At 38.9% G+C, this 17,435-nt stretch overlaps 1 protein-coding gene across 5 annotated transcripts in view; it reads right to left on the bottom strand.

Moving 5' to 3' along the window:
• Positions 1 to 209: 209 nt before the first annotated feature.
• Positions 210 to 17,435, bottom strand: part of EIF2AK3 (eukaryotic translation initiation factor 2 alpha kinase 3) — a 69,293-nt gene continuing 52,067 nt past the window's right edge. For 4 of the 5 annotated variants that reach the window (XM_027622850.2, XM_027622851.2, XM_027622855.2 and 1 more), the window contains exons 12-17: positions 16,706 to 16,855; positions 14,900 to 15,677; positions 10,871 to 11,038; positions 6,237 to 6,338; positions 3,110 to 3,172; positions 210 to 1,411 (exon numbers count right to left, since the gene is read on the bottom strand). In XM_027622850.2, coding sequence (XP_027478651.1) covers positions 1,211 to 1,411; positions 3,110 to 3,172; positions 6,237 to 6,338; positions 10,871 to 11,038; positions 14,900 to 15,677; positions 16,706 to 16,855 — 1,462 coding nt within the window. In that variant the 3' untranslated portion in view covers positions 210 to 1,210. Of the gene's footprint in view, positions 1,412 to 2,947; positions 3,018 to 3,109; positions 3,173 to 6,236; positions 6,339 to 10,870; positions 11,039 to 14,899; positions 15,678 to 16,705; positions 16,856 to 17,435 lie in introns of all 5 variants that reach the window. The other variant, XM_027622852.1, reaches the window with a different exon arrangement.

Below are 17,435 nucleotides of genomic sequence, written 5' to 3'. Positions count from 1 at the left end.
CCTGGTTATGAGTCCGGTGACTTCTGAAAAAGACTTGGGTTTTGTCACGTCTTTGGGAAAGAATAGAGAAGACACACCTGCTTGGAATAGGTTAGCAAAAGTTTTCTTGAAAGTAGGGTTATGACCCTTCCTAGACCCGTGATCCCATTTTATAAATTTGAAAAACTACCATTTGGGGCTAATTCCCCAAAATAAGAGTCAACTATAAATAATTTCTTGAAGTTTTATTAAATCATTTAGACTTGAAAGAAGTCACAATACTTAACACATTTAAGTGCGTTCTGTACACCACCAACCCAAATGGATTGAGTTCAGAATTTTTATAAATAAAAAATAAACATATTTACAGTGAAAAATAAAAACATGTTAGCAAGTTAGATGATGAAACTGTTATCTAGAATCAGTTTTGGGGAAGTACCAACCTACAGGATTACACATAAAACATTTAAGATTTCATTAGGTTTAAAAAGTCCATAATTGAAGAAGTTAGTTGTAATACATGATTCATGTCTTACTACAGCTTTTTACTTCCCCAAACCAGAACTTTTGGCCAATTTACACAAAAAGCTTCATTTTCCCTTTATTGGAGGTAAAAGTACAAAAAAGCTCTTAAACTCTCCCTAGAACCATCTAAGGAATAAAGCTATTTAATGCTACAAATATCACTATAAAACTAGCTATGGACATAAACCATTATACAATTTGTGCTACTCATCTTCCAAAACGGTATGGATTCTTTCTGCATTTACACACCAGGACAAAAATGGAGTCAGCTTTTTTTGGAAATTAGTTTCAAAATCATCATCTTGTCTCTAGAAAGCATATTTCTAGAATATAGTTACCACATTGTAGGAACTCTCTTCTTTACTATAAAAATATTTCCCTTTTAATTCTCTCTTTATATTTTAGGGATTGTTTCTACCTCCCCAGGCAAAGGTGAGGGCTATCAAGCTTGGCCAGCCAGTTTCAAGAGACCACTGAAGAAAAAGGACCACACGTGATTTACGGATAGCCCTCTCCTGGAGTTTAGCAGTACAGAGTTGGCTCAAATTAGGTTATGCCCCCAAATCCAGTTTAAATATGACTTACAAAAAGTAGTCCCAAATAAAATTGAGCAAAGAACAAAATTTTCAAGTTCACAATTTTGGAGAGCCACATTCCTAAAAGGCTATTCTGTGTCACCTGCTAGGGGTGCAAATGTAAGTGAAGGCTAATTGCTTGGCAAAGGGCTCCGGGAGTTGCTGGAATGTCTTGAATGTTTTGTTCCCGATGAACTCAGGGAGCGAGACCTCTGTCTGAGTACTGTTTTTCCTGGAAGCTCCAAGTCTTCAAATACAGCATTTTCAATGATGGTGGTAGCTTCAGGCCGTTCCATGGCGGATGGAGAGAGCATGTCTTGAACCATCACATACTGAAATATAATAATCATTTTGAAATGAAGGGCCAGGTTTAGACCATGAAACAGTCCACTAAATCAGGAGTCAGAAAAGTTTTTCTGTAAATATATTAAGTTTGCGGGCCAGTTTCTGATGCAACTTCTCAACTTTGCCATTGAAGTACAAAAGCAGCCATAGACAGTAAGTAAATAAATGGGTATGGCTGTGTCCCGATAAAACTTTATTACAAAATTAGACAGCAGGCTGCATTTGGCCTATGGGACATAGTTTGCCAACCCCTGCTCCAAATAAACATAGACCATTTTGTGGTAATTGGTTGTTTTCTAACATATAATAAAGGGTCTTAAAGTCACATCCTTGAAACACAGACATAATCTGACTTTAAAAATGATTCCATTTTATAATTGCATGTGAATGTACAATTATCTCAATAAAAATTTCAATTAAAAATAATCATGCCAGAGATCAGTACCTAACCCCTTTTCTTGATTTTTTTTTTTTTTGAGCCCTTCTTAATGTAACATATATTCTTATAAGACACCCTGGAAACTGATTCATCAGTTTTACAAAATATATAACAAAGTAATTTTTAGTAAAACATATTTCATTTTATTTTATTTTATTTTATTTTTTAAGATTTTATTTATTTATTTGACAGAGAGAGACACAGCGAGAGAGGGAACACAAGCAGGGGGAATGGGAAAGGGAGAAGCAGGCCTTCCGCCGAGCAGGGAACCTGATGCGGGGCTCGATCCCAGGACCCTGAGATCATGACCTGAGCCAAAGGCAGATGGTTAACGACTGAGCCACCCAGGCGCCCCAAACATATTTCATTTTAGCTTACTGTATCTCTATATTATACTTTAAAAAAAAAATATTTTCTTTTATTTTAAGTAGGCTCCACACCCAACGTGGGGCTTGAATTCACAACCCTGAGATCGAGAGTCGCATGCTCTATCGACTGAGCCAGCCTATAAAGTTCATTTTTTAATGCAGTCCTTCATTATAACTTATATTACTGACAGGTAAATTTAGATTTTTCCCTATTTGATAATTAAAAGACAGTCTAACTTACTTCAATTTAATTATTTAAGAAAATTCAAGATGTATCCATGTGTAAATTTTAAAATGATGTGTTTGTGGACCAAACATATTATGGAATAAAAATGACAAAATTAACAAAAACAAACTTCCAGGGCTCATTACACACAATTTTTACCATCAGGACCAGCTTAGTTTTTCCTTCCTACTCTTCTGAGCAATTTTACTGTGTCACTCACTCTGAGTGCTTTAACTCCAATCAATGGAAATCAGTGACACCCCCTCCTTTTTAAAGAAAGAAGCCAGTTTTTAAGATCCCTCCCAAATTCACTAAAATAAAGAAATTAGTGGCAGTCACAGCAGTAGCTCTATTGCCCCGAGTGTGCCAGGAGTTCAGCCTTTCTGAAGGAGAAGGATGCTAGCGCGTACAACAGGAAGTCACCCAGTGGGGACCACAGAACACCCGGCCAAAGACCCCACCAAGGACCCCGGGCCGAGTTCCCTTCCACCTGTGATTTTAACAAGTTGTGTGCTCTTGGGATCAGGTTCCTTTCCTCTCTACACCTCTGGCTTCCTCATCTGTAAAATGGGAAATTGGTGAATTAACTGTGAAGGCCCTTTAAGTTCTAAATTTGATTCTCAAGAAAACAAAAGATTAGAATTATACAAACCTCACGAGGATATTTCTGAGTAAATAGTGGTGGAAATTTGAGATTTCTTACGTCAGTTAAGATCTAAAAAGAAAGAAAAGTGTTACTTGCTTTTAAATGTTTTGATATATGGATCCATTTATTTAAATGTATTTTTTTTGATACTCTAATGAAGTGACGAAGAAGAAAGGTTGAATATTAAACAGATGGAAAACTTATCAACAGCTTTTCCTGACCTGATAATCTACACTGAAGTGCTTCATGAGCACAGATCTACGTGCCATCAAATTATCAAAATCTAGAAAACAATTCAGATATAATTATGCTTTTATTGTACATATTATACTGACACCTGGATTTTAACTGAGAATGGATTGATTTGTGTAAAAAATAACTCATTCATGAGTATACATTTGTGCCCTTAAGTGGGTAACTTTTTCTATTAGGATCTAGCCTCTTTGTATTTGATATGAAAGAGTATATTCTTTCTTCCTTTCTCTCTCTTTTTTTCATAATCTCTATGCCCAACCTGGGGCTCAAACTCATGATCCCAAGATCAAGAGTCACATGCTCTTCTGACTGAACCAGCAGGTACCCCTCTTCTTCTTTTTCTTCTTTTTTGAGTGGAAAAAAAAAAAAAAACCAACAAAACCAAAACCAAAAAAACCACTCAAGTCAATTGTGCTAATTACTGAGTATTATAACTAAGCTTTTGAAAGTTCATTAGGGAATTTTCATACATATTATCACTCTTTTTTTTATTTTATTTTTTAAAGATTTTATTTATTCATGAGCGACAGAGGGGGTTCGAGAGAGAGAGAGAGAGAGAGAGAGAGAGAAAAGAGGGAGAAGCAGACTCCCAAGGAGCAGGGACCCTGATGCGGGACTCGATCCCAGGACCCTGGGATCATGACCTGAGCCGAAGGCAGACGCTTAACCATCTGAGCCACCCAGGCGCCCTATTATCACTCTCTTTATGTTCCAGAAGAAAGAGACAATACTTAAGGCATATAAATACACATAACTGAGATTCTCAGAGATAAAATACTGAATCCTAAAAAGAATGAAATGTTATATATATATATTTTTAAAGATTTTATTTATTTATTTATTTGAGAGAGAGAGAATGAGAGATAGAGAGCACGAGAGGGAAGAGGGTCAGAGGGAGAAGCAGACTCCCTGCCGAGCAGGGAGCCCGATGTGGGACTCGATCCCGGGGCTCCAGGATCATGACCTGAGCCAAAGGCAGTCGCTTAACCAACTGAGCCACCCAGGCGCCCCAAGAATGAAATGTTATAAAAAGGAACAATCTTGGACATTAAAAACTGGATTGTCAAAATACAAAATTAGGAAATTGGAATAACAAATTAAGGAAATCTTGCAAAAAACAATACACAAAGAGACAAACCGATGGGAAGTAGGAGAAAAAACAGGTTAGGCATTTATAGGATTAAGTCAGGAGGTTCAGAAAAAGAAAACAAAAAGTGGAGAAGAATTTATCAAAAATTAACACAAGAAATTTGCTAGAACTGAGAGTCACATCTCCTAACTGAAGGGACCTACCAGTTTAAGTACAAAAAATGGGGGGAGAGGAGGATCAATGAAAGGACTAAATGTCCTAACAGCACTGATAAAGGGAGAGCCCTAGGAGCTTCCAAAAAGGGAAATAAAACAGTTCCAAAGATCTCATGTCAAAGAATGAGGCACCAGCATTTCAGCAGCCTGAGTGCGGGAGGGGCAGAGGGAGAGGGAACAGACTTCCTGCTAAGCAGGGAGCCCCCCCCATGAGAGGCTGGATCGCAGGACCCTCGGACCATGACTTGAGCCAAAGGCAGATGCTTAACCGACTGAGCCACCCAGGCGCCCCTCTATGTTTGGTTTTCTGAGTAACAGTCGAGCTGTTTCCACAGCGGCTGCACCATTGTACATTCCTACCAGCAATGTACTGGGCTTCCAATTTTCTACATCCTTGCCAACACTTGTTATTTTCTGTTTTCTTTTGTTTATTACGGCTGTCCTAAACGCTATGAAGTCGTATCTCATTGTGGTTTTGATGTGTATTTCCCTAATGAATAATGATGTTGTGCTTACTGGCCATTTGTGTATCTTCTTTGGAGAAATGTCTATTCAAGTCCTTTGCTCATTTTTTAATTGGGTTGTTTGTCTTTTCATTGAGTCATAATAGTTCTTTGTATGTTCTGGATTACTAGAGCTTTATCAGATATATGGTTCACAAATATTTTCTCCCATTCTGTAGGTTGTGTTTTTACTTTCTCGATAGGGGTCTTTGATATTCTTGTAACTATATAAATTTTGATGCCATATGATTCTGATTCTTTACATATATTGGACCTGTTTCATATCCTTCTAGAAGCTTTTAGAATGTTCTGCTATTTAGTCATTCAGGTTTTTTAATTTTCTTCCTTTTTTCCCATTTATTGTACAGAGTACTTGGTACGTCCTTTTGGTTAGAACAGCTGAGCCTTTTGGTTCTATGTGAGAACTACATCCTCTTCTACTATGGACAGGAGTCAACAGATAAGAAGTAAAATTGATATAGAAATGGTATGATAAGGGCATAAACTTTGGAAATATGGAGGTATGTACCTGGGACAATGGTTAGAAATGTTGAGGGTGACCACCTATGAACAATGGGGAAAAATGTGACTGGCCTCCTTTTAAAAGCCTTTCAGTAGTCTTCCTTAAAAACCATGGTCACAGTTTATTTTGAGAGGAAAAAAACCACTAATTATGCTTACTTGCCAGCTTTTAAGTGTATGAGTGTATGGTCACTTGCCCTCTAGAAAATTCTTTTCTGACCAACTATCCAACCGTGTCACTCCCTCTCCATCCCCATTACCCTGACGTCCCCCTCGCTTTGCACGTATTACAAATTTACTGAGTGCAGGATATTGTTATGATGAATTGACACAACAACAAGGAACAAACAAGAAATTTTTGAAGACTGAGCTTGAGATGGAAGCAAATAGTCTACAAATCCTCCCTGTAATGCTCATGTGAACTTTTCTACTTGCAGTGAACTGCTCTGCTGGCATTAAGGGTAACTTACTCTTCTTTTAAAATGCTTTCTTATGTAAATTTAAAAGTATTTTCTTTTTCCACCTTTTTCGAGTAGGGGGGAACTTACCCTGACTCTCTCCATCTGAGTGCCGAATGGGTACAGCAATTCAAACAGAATGAGGCCTAGAGAAAAGATGTCCACTTTATGAGAGTAGTTGTTTCCATGAATCTGAAATACCGATATAAAGAAGAAATCTTAGAAAAAAATGAACAGAGATCATAAAACTGGTAACCCGGCATTAGTGAATCCCAAAATTAACCTAGTCACTTCCTGGTTTAGAGGTAACTGTCCGAGTAAAAACATTAGCAAAGAGTTAATGATCTCTGCAGCTTCTTTTCTTTAACTCACTACAGCAAGAGTAATTAAACTACTCAGCATTACAGAAGGAAAGCCCAGGTACTGCTCAGAGATATGCATCAGTAAAAAAGGCCCCGCAGAAACCTGGAGCCTTGCAATGCTAAAAAAGTTTGTGGGAGCCAGTCAAAGCAGCTCAACTACCCCCGAGGTGAAGATTTTCAAAGCCAACACTATCTAAAGCAGATCTCTCATTTCTAATCATCTTAGACCTCACCCATTTTTATGAGAAAATCTTCATTACTCCAAACCACTAATCAACTGTGGTTAGCCCTCATTAACGCACTTAATTATGGACTACTTTGCATTCTTAGTTGTATTTTACATGTGTCTATTTCTTATTGTTCACCACTAGATTATAAAGTCCTGGAGGGAAGGAACTGCCTCTTTGGTGTTCCCATCATCCGGCACTGGGCTAAGTACAGAGAAGGCACTCAATAAAAACTTATTTGTTCAAATGAACAGATGAATTGCAGCCCAACTACTCTATTAAACAAAGCCTCATTCAAATTAAAAGTGACCTCCTGGGACTTAGCAGAACCCTTTTATTTGTGAAAATTACCCTAGGCACATATTTGGCAAATGTTAGAGAAGGGCATCACTTTGAAACCGCTCCATAGAGGCATTTCTTTTTTTTTTTTCTTTAAGATTTTATTTATTTATTTGACAGAGAGAAACACAGCGAGAGAAGGAACACAAGCAGGGGGAGTGGGAGAGGGAGAAGCAGGTTTCCCGCAGAGCAGGGAGCCCTATGTGGGGCTAGATCCCAGGACTCCGGGATCATGACCTGAGTGGAAGGCAGCGGAAGGCAGACGCTTAACCAACTGAGCCACCCAGGTGTCCCAAAATGTATTTTAAAACAATGTCTTAGTACAGCTTCTGAAGCTCCGGTAAGACAATTCATACAAAGTATTCTGAGAGACTTTTAAAGGGACATTTTATAAAGTGACAATTTCTATATTCTTATATATATATACATATATATATAAGAATGTAGAAAAATACAGAAGAATAACAAGAAAATTATTAAGAGAATTATGGCTGTCCATTTTTAACTACATTTTCACTACTGTGCGCTGTCAAGGGCAAATTTTCCAGCTATCCTTGATTTCCAGTATCTTCAACAACAACATAGCATCACTTATGAACAAACATAGTTATCACTTATCACAGATCTCTCCCTTTTTCAGATAGCAACCCTTTCCTCCAACAAACACACGTGCGTGCACACACGTCAGCCGCAAGCTGTGATACAGTGAACACAGCAATGTGTGGGGTGGCCAAGACCACCTAGTGTTTATGTTTTCAGTGACATTCACATTCACTCATCCACCAAACGTTTCTGCACACCTGCTTTAATTCTAGCACCATTGCAGGTGTTGGGGATAAAGTAAAACAAGAGAAAAGCTAGGTCTCTCCTGATAGCTTATATTTTAGAGGGGAGGAAAAAACAATTTCAGAGAGTTAAAAATGCTGTGAAAAAAAATAAACAGTATAATGGGATCGATCCGGACTGGGAGTGGAGGGAGAGTCCTCTATTTCAAAGGGTGTTTGGGGGCGGGGTGTGGGTGTGGGGGCTGGGGGGAGGGGCTCCCCACCTTCTCTCCTAAGCACCCAGATAGGAGTCCTTTTATTTAGTCATTCCCATTTTGTTTTCATAATACTTAAAAGTGTGAAGGTATACTCCCAGCCTCTTGAATAATTCTGAAAAAAAAATGCTAAAAGCATTTTAGTATTATTTTTTATTTTTTTATTTTATTTTTTTAGTATTAATTCTGATACATGCCTATGTAGAAAAATTGGAAAATACAAAAATGTCCAAAATATCTTTCAAAGCCCTCCACACAGAAGCAGTGGCTGCTGACATTTTCTGGCTCTTCCTTCTGACCTTTTTTCCTATGGATATAAGCATGTATTTACAGTATTTTCATATTTCATACAGTTTTAATTTCCCCTTTCACCAAGTGCTGGCCACATCGTTTGACTAGAATGATTGAATTACTCAGGCCAATGGATTTCTTTTCCTCCTTAAGCCAGTTTGGATACCTTTGCTTGTGAATGATCAACTATGTATAATAATAGTCTCTTATAAATTAAAATCTCTGCTACATGTATCCTAGTTGCTAATTTCTAAAGTTATTTGTGGTTTTTCCCTTTAAGTAGATTTGCTAGAGAGGATATCTTTTTTATTTAAAACTCTAAAAATCTACCATCATGTTGTGACTTTATTGTTCCACTGTTACCAGTTCTGGTATCAGTTCTTATTCGTGTTCAATGTGTAGCTCCTTGGCCTTCGAGGCAGAATGTTGAATCATTTACACAGTAATGTGCTCATATAATGAAGGGCTTTCAAATAAAATAGAAGTCTGATAACTTCCTATGAATTTCCCTATTTTTCATTTCTTTGTTTTCTTAATGCTTTGCATTATTTAGGGAGGGTGTTTTAAATTTCCAGCTATCCAAAACACAAGCAAAACAAACAAAAACCCAAAATCAAATCACTATCATCTTTTTTTACTGCATTGTGTTCACAGAAAGACATTTACAATGTCTGTTTTCAAATACACTCATGTTTCCTTGTGGTCTTAGAAATTTGAAATCAAAGTGTATCTCATTTTAATTAGTTCATCAATAAATGTTCAAATGCCAACTATATCTAAGGGCCAATATATATTTCATTTAGCTTCCCCCCCTTTTTAAAAGATTTTATTTATTTGACAGAGAGAGAGAGACAGTGAGAGAGGGAACACAAGCAGGTGGAGTGGGAGAGGGAGAAGCAGGCTTCCTGTGGAGCAGGGAGCTGGCCACGGGGGGGGGGGGGGGGGGGGTGCTCGATGCCAGGACCCTGGGATCATGACCTGAGCCCAAGGCAGCCCCTTAACGACTGAGCCATCCAGGCGCTCCAGGGCAAATAACTTTTAAGAAACTATCACTTACTGAGTTTTGATGCACTAACAAAGACGAATACCCACAATTACCTGAGGATACTATTTAATATTCTTCCCTTTCCAACTATCTGTGCAAGGTCAGAATTTCTTCATTTACTTTAGCCAAAATAACAGAACAACAGATTAAATGCAAAGGCAGATATGAGAATCTAGCTCTTTTTGTTGTTGTTTTAAGTAGGCTCCATGCCCAGCGTGGAGCCCAATGTGGGGCCTGAACTCATGACCCTGAGATCAAGACCTGAGCTCAGAGTCGATGCTTACCTGACTGAGCCAACCAGGCCCCCAGAGAATCTAGCTCTTTAAAATAAAATATTAAAGAGATTTGCAAAAATGTAAACAAATGTCACTCATCTCGCTGATTTGTTTTTATTTTGCAGAATATTTATTTTTCATAAAAATACCTTTAAGATGTGATAGGCTTAATATTGCTATTTTTAATAAATAAAATTTTGGGATGCCTGGGTGGCTCAGTCGTTAAGTGTCTGCCTCAGCTCACGTCATGATTTCAGGGTCCTGGGATCAGGTCATGATCTCAAGGTCCTGGGATCGAGCCCCGGATCGGGCTCCCTGCTCCGTGGGAAGCCTGCTTCTCCCTCCCCCACTCTCCCCTGCTGTGTTCCCTCTCTCGCTCTCTGTCAATAAATAAGTAAGATCTTTAAAATAAATAAATAAAATTTTTATAAATTTCTCAATTTTATCCTCTAATACAGCAAATATTGATAGATAAAATCCCATAAGAAAAACTCTTGGGTTCTCAATCATGTTTACAAGTATAAACAGGTATTGAGACCAAAAACTTTGAGAACCACTGATGTAGAAGCATATACAAGCTTGTGAGTATCATTAGCTGGGCTGGGCATGCTTCTCTGATGCTCCCAGGATGCCCTATTCCAACCACTCTTCCAGGCTGTCCTGTTCACAGTGGTTTCCTTTGGAGACCGAGCATCCCCACAAGGCAACATATTCCAGCCCATCTACCTCTCTTTCCTGCCATGGTACATCCTAGAAGTTGCTTGTGAATTACTGGAACGAGCAGCTCAATACAGGACATCTGGCTCTAGCTGGCTCTGAAACAAGTTTTTACAGAGTGTACAAAAGAAGGACTGGAGTTAAATTTGGGAAAGAGGCATCCAAAGTTTTCTTCTAAATTTCTGGTTGCTGTCAGGTTCTGGCTCAGGGGTGAGTGCATGTTTTATGCACTGTTTTTCTTAATCCATCCCCAATTCAGGCTGTAGAAATTGTACCCTGACTGTGTTGCCTGGGTGCCAGTTTTCGTAATTTTCAGATTTTATCTTATTCTAAGAAGAATGTGGATGGAGATTCATGGGGCATATCTAGCTTGCAGCCATGCTAACTAAAAATCCATTGTTAATTCAGAAGGAAAAGAAAAAAACTTGCCTGCTCTGGGCTCATATATAGCTTGGTCCCCACTTGTCCTGTGTGTCTGGCATATGCTGGCATTGGGGTCAGAACCATCTGCTCTTCCTCATCCTGGTCCATTTCAGTCACCAATCCAAAGTCTCCAACCTTGACCACATCATCCACTGTAAAGAATATGTTGGAAGGCTGCAAAAAATAAGACAGACAAAAGCATGATAGGTGTGCATGGAGGAGACTTTCTCTCCTCTGGAAGAGAAGTACAAGGAACTAGATATTCTCAAGCATTAAACAGACTAATAAGAAAATAAAAGGAATCCTTCAAAGCTAAGCAAGTACTGTTAGAGTAAGGAAAAGGGAAGGGTAGCAAAGGGAGTGAGCATTTATTGAACATCTATTTAAACTCTTAGAGAATCACATTCTCGAGGGCCCAGTCCTCAATCTCAGTATTCTATATACTCTCCTTTGGCAAGCTTTTTATGTTTATGACTGAAGCCATGATAATAATAGGAGTAATGACAGGAAATGAATATAGAGCACTGGCAATGCGCCAGGAGTTGTTCTAAGCGGTTTACTACTATTAACTCATGTAATACTTACAACCCTATTAGTTCTCTTAGACCCTCATTTTACAGTTGGGAAAACTGAGGCCCAGAGAAGTTAAGTGCCCAAGGGTATCCACCTAGCAAGTGATAGAGCTGGATTCAAACCCAACCGTCTGGCTCCATAAGAAGAACACTTCTGGTTCACGGCCACAGGAGCAGCATTCAGTACAGTCCTTGCCCTAGGGTAGCTCATCGCTTCTCTCTGATGAATGAATGAAATAGACCCGTCTTTCGTTTGTGTCTCAGAGGGGGAAGTAGGCTACCAAGGAGAATAAGAGCTCTTCACTACAACCTTGTGCTGCTCTTCTAATACTCGGATGCTCCCATGTACTCCTAGACCTCTGTCCCCAGTTCTAAACTCTCATATGTAACTGTTTATAGGACACATCCAACCAGATTTCTCATGGGCTCCTCAAACTTGCCTGTGTGAAATATATCATCTTTCCTTCAGCACCTACTCTAACTGTGGCTAACATAACCACTATTCGGAGCCCTTAAAATAAGGAAAAAGGAAGCCATTTAGCTCATGAAACTGAATTTCATCAGGTTTCAAATACTGCCAGACATAAAGCATTTTATTCCCGAACTCCAAAATACTATTCTACAATGTTGACTTCGAAGCAATTAAGTTATTGCATATACTAAAGTCTATAGTAATAACCTCCTGCTCTCCCACAGATGACCTTATCTGTGTTGTGAGAGACAACACAGACTGCGATGCCTTAAATTTCACATCTCCTCCTCTCCCCTAACTTCTGGTGTCAGCTGTTATTTACTAAACACCATAATAGACTTTTTGGGGGGCAGGGGGGTTCTCCAGCCTTTACCCCCTGTGCTTCCATCAGAAATACCTTGACTTGACTTTGGGGACTCCCTTTTCCCCAACTGTGCAGCAACCCCATGGTTCAGGTGGATGTTGTCCTGAGGTTACATCCAGAGGTTGTAGAAGTCTATCAGTACAATTCCATCCCCTGGCCAGGAGACTGATTTAGGGACGGATAGGTGTCCTTGGCTTAGCAATCAGAAGGAAACCCGGGACTCCTTATCAATATTGGGAGAAAGAGATGGTTTTCTCCCATGCTCTTTTCTCCCCATGCCTATCTATCCAACCACCTCTAAAGACTTATAACATGTAGCCCTGAGAATTGCTGTCAGCTATCCTGGGACAGTGAGGGAGAGCATGCCTGAAAATGGAAACAAGAAATGGTGATGGCGCAGGAGGCAGATTCCGGCTACATCACTTGATCCTAGATAAAGCTTTCCCTGAATCTTGGACACTTCAGTTACATGGGCCAATAAATTTCCTTTGGGCTGCAAACAAAAGACTATTCAAAATAAAATGACAGGAGCATATAGAATGTGTCAGGCATTGTGCTAAGGAAATAACAGGTGAACAAAACAGACAGGGAAACCATAGGATAAATAATACAAGTGTGATGAGAATTTAAATGAGAAATAACAGGCTCTGTGAGGACCCGATGTATTTAAGGAACTGCAAAAAGCCCAGTGTGAAGCCCAGCTAGGGGGAAGAGAAGAGACTGGAAGGAAGTCTGGAGAATCAGGGGCTGGAAAGTGCCAATGACAAAAATTGAGCAAGGAATAAAAGTGGGGGGGGCAGAAGGTTTAATATGGAGCTCAGAGACTTGGATCAGAATGAACAGAATGCAGAGCTGTTTAAACTGGGAATAAAAATCTTGGAGGTAATTTTTCTGGCATCCTAGAAATCTTTTTTTTTTTTTAAGATTTTTATTTATTTATTTGAGAGAGAGAGAATGAGAGAGAGCGAAAGCACATGAGATGGGGGGAGGGTCAGAGGGAGAAGCAGACTCCCTGCCGAGCAGGGAGCCTGATGTGGGACTCGATCCAGGGACTCCAGGATCATGACCTGAGCCGAAGGCAGTGGCTTAACCAACTAAGCCACCCAGGCGCCCCATCCTAGAAATCTTTAAGAACAATATATCCTTATAAAGGAATCAAACTTTTTGATTTCTAAAAAACTTAGGGGAAATTAATTTTATTCCTGGAAGTTTTTTGGTACATAGACAAATACATAAAAAAAATCCTTAGACAATACTGTAGCATCTAGCAAATATTCACTAATATCTCACTAACATTATAGAATCAGGGGATAGTCATTATTAATGAAAACATAATTACACTGCCTTTCAACTTGGCATTTTGTGTGTATAGTAAGGGCTAAGTACAAAAAGAATGTGTATATCAGTTGTTTCTCACCAAATGATAAATGTTTACTATATTCAAATAGCCAGCATCCTCTCAAGTTAGTATCTGGCTTCCTGGAAGTTAGTTGTCTTCTCCTTTCCAACCAAAAGAAATCATCTCTGAACTTTTCCTTCGGTGCAGAATAATTCCTGATAGTCAGTTCGGGCCCACAACAAAATCACTGAAGCACAGTGATTATATACAAAGTATATCCAAATATATACAAATTATATACAAAGTATATATAACTTTGGATTATATCCAAAGTGACAATTACTTTGGAAAATAGGAACTAATTCTAATTCTTGTCCCCCTTATTCCAAACTCTTACAATATATTCAAGGACTAAAACAAGTACTGCTGATATGAGAAGAAAATAACTTGTCCAAGTAGTTACTTTGGTGCCTGAAACAAAAGGTTTTGTTTTGTACACGAAACAAAACTGAAAATACTTCAAATCAGTAATTTAAGCCGCTTCCGTCAGAAAAGTACTGATATATTCACTATACATTTACTGATGATCACTATGAGCATATGAAATACAGCAGAAATCAGTCAAGTAAGAGTTCCATATACTTATTTCAGAAACACATACGTAGGATATATTGAGTATTTTAGTAAGAATCTTATATAATTTAGCATATCACATTGTCACAGTATTCAATATTGTATATACTGAAAACAGAATCAAAGGCTTTAAAGCTGCAAACAATAACCTGGCTAACTATTTGCTTTCTTTCTCCATCCAGCTTCTCACGCCCTTCCCCAGAGCCTAAATCGTTCAGGAATCAATTCAGAGCTGGCTAATGAAGGAAACTATGTGTCTCCTTCCACTTGGGTCCCTTTCACCATGCTACTTGGAGCCCTTGAGAACTTATGTCAGGGTTACCCAAAGCCATAGGAAAAACAGGGTATATCTGCTCATGGTGGATTTGTCTTTTTTAGCCAGAGGACCGGGAATACTTTTTATGGTAAAATGAACATAAACACATCACAGAAGTGAAGACTTGCTCTGCCTGAAGTTTTCAAACCACGAGACTTCTTTCTGTAGCAGGTTCCTCGGGCTACTTCCCCAAGCCTCTGCTCCCCTCTCTGACTGATACCTTTCCTCTCCTTTGCTCTTCAGGGCACTTCAGTTAAAATCTGACAAATATCGAAAGTACTGCTGTCAATCACAGCAGGTCAGACCGAAACCCTTGGGTGAGGTTCCACGAATACAGACCTTGAGGTCCCTGTGCATGAGCCCTTTACTGTGCAGAAACTCTACGGCCTCTGCAATCTGCAGGAAGATGTGCAGACACACGCTTCTCTCTCTCTCCTCTATGGTGCATCGGCTGTTCATCCAGTCTTTGAGGTTTTCCTTTCTGCAGAGCTGCATCTGAATGTAAAGATATACCTTTGGGGAACTGGGCTGGAGTTTTTCTGCAGTGTTTTTAGTGAGATCTAAACTTAAAGTGGTCGGTCTTGGAGGAGAAACAGAGAAAGTAGGTTTAGAAGAAGATTTGTTACTGGAATGCTTGAAAGCAGTTAGTTTATTAGCACAATGGTTGCCAATATGCAGTCGCTTCGTTTTGAGCTCTTCTTTACTGGACGTGTTATCACAGCCAGAATCTTCAAATACTATAGAAGAGGATGTTTTCTCCCTTGACCTTTCATAAAGAGAAGTTCCAGAAGGACAAAGTTCAAAGGAGTTCGCCTTATCATTGCCATCCATAGTACCATCTTCCACATCGCATTCCGTAAGACAACTGTCTTGGAGGTTGCATGCTGCATCCATGGACTCACTGGTATCTCCATGGTCCATTCCTGAAAATTCCAGCGGAGAGAACTGACTCTCAGATGAACTCGTCTGGCCACAGGAAATCCCTACTGAAAAAGACCTCCTTTGTGAAGAAGGAGCTATGATTTCAATATGTTCCTTTGTAGAGAAAGGATCCATTCTGCGTATTTTAACCGACGGTGCATCCATTGGACTAGGAGAGCTGAGTGGCCAGTCTGTGCTAAAAGTGGGAGAGACACAAAGGGAAGAGAGGGAATACGTGCTGATTAAATGATCTGAAGTACAGTCTTTATTTTAAAAGCTTCATCTATAAAAAAGCCAGTACCGAATGACAAACGACACACAGATGAAACAAAAACATGCTATTTGAGACAAAGAACGTTATATTCCATCCATTTCTTCTAAAAAATTTCAACTGGAAAGCTTAATTTTAGACTTGAAACAGTGACCTGCAATTGTCATGCCAGAGCAGCCAGGGCCTTTATGCAAAACACAAAGCACTGAGGGACCGCCACGGACAAGGCTGCTGAGTGGCCATGGTTCGTAAGCCCTTGTCCGAAATAGGGCAGCAGCTCACAGGGCCCTGCACGGTGGGGCCACCTCACTTGGTCCTTCTGTGGTTTGGCTATCGACTGTGTCTATAAGTGTCATCTTAACAGGTTACTTCACGTGGATCTAGGGCTGTGTTTGGTACTTTTAGGTAGGAATTTTACTGGTAAATGGTCTATATGCAGCCTGCTTCCTCTTTGTTCTCATTTACGCATTTTTAAAAGAGCCTTCCTTCCTATAGCAGAGCATACTTAATATGGGAATTATCTTCAGGTTGCCCAAGCTTAAGTATTTTTAACTGCAAATAGCTTTAAACTAGTTTAATAGTTTTAAAGGAATTGTAAACTGTTAACTACCAAGAAACTGAAAATCTAAAATAAAAAGGTGATGAACGCAGATAAAACCTCTTAAAAAGAAAAGCCACTGTGAATCCCTTAGCAATTTACAATTCATACAGCCCTATCTACAAATAATTTTTAAAATTCATATTCTAAAAAATAAACTTTTCTTTCTTTTTTTAAATAAACTTTTCAATAAGTGGCTAGAGAACATTCCAAAACATGATGACAGAGAACAGCATTTTTTTCCTAAAACAAACAAGCAAAACTCATCTCTAGTTATAGAAATGATATTTTATTCACATAAACAAAAAAACAGCCTAAAAGTACTAGATTTTAAGTCTATGTCTAACCAAGTTACCTTTCATCTTTCAGCCAAATTTCATCCATTTTTTCTTGCCACTTCTCTGGTGGTGCTTCCAACCAAGCATTGAAATATCTAACAATCCCTGGATGGTCAAGCTTGGCTAAGGCTTTAACTTCTCTCATTACCTTTTCCCGAGCCAACTCCCTAAAATACAGAGAAAAAGACAACACTGAAGGTTGTTTTTACCTGAAAAAGTAATCATATCTCCAGTAAGAAATAAAATAAAATTCTCTCTCGAATCCTAAATTAGAAACAGATGAGTTAGCCCTAGGGGCACAATTCTAAAAAGCCACACAGTAGGTTTTGTAGTTTAAAAAATACATGTATTTAGGGTTTTTCTTCCTTCTAAATATAAGTGCTATGAACACATTGCCTCATTCAAACAAAGCTTTCTTAGACGTCTAAAAATGAATGACTACAGATCGTTAAAGTTATAAAGACTGCTTAATGTTAAATCAATAGGAGGATGAATAAATAGGTGTAAGTGAAGTATTCGGAAAACAGCTCAGGATGGCAGCTCAGAAGGATGGAGAACGACCCTACTGGTACATATGTAATTGGCACATATTACCATCCAAAAAACCTGTATTAGCATGTTGGTTTGGTTAAAGCAAGCCTCAAATACCAACTGTCACAGGCAATGAAGTTTAATTAGAAAAGCATCTGGATTTGATTTTCTGCTTTGGCAGCTTTTCTGGTGGATCTAATCTCACATTTCTAGGGA

The sequence above is a fragment of the Zalophus californianus genome, chromosome 8 (assembly GCF_009762305.2).
Source record: "Zalophus californianus isolate mZalCal1 chromosome 8, mZalCal1.pri.v2, whole genome shotgun sequence".
NCBI classification, from domain to species: Eukaryota; Metazoa; Chordata; class Mammalia; order Carnivora; family Otariidae; genus Zalophus; species Zalophus californianus.
This window is presented reverse-complemented; position numbering and strand designations above follow the sequence as displayed.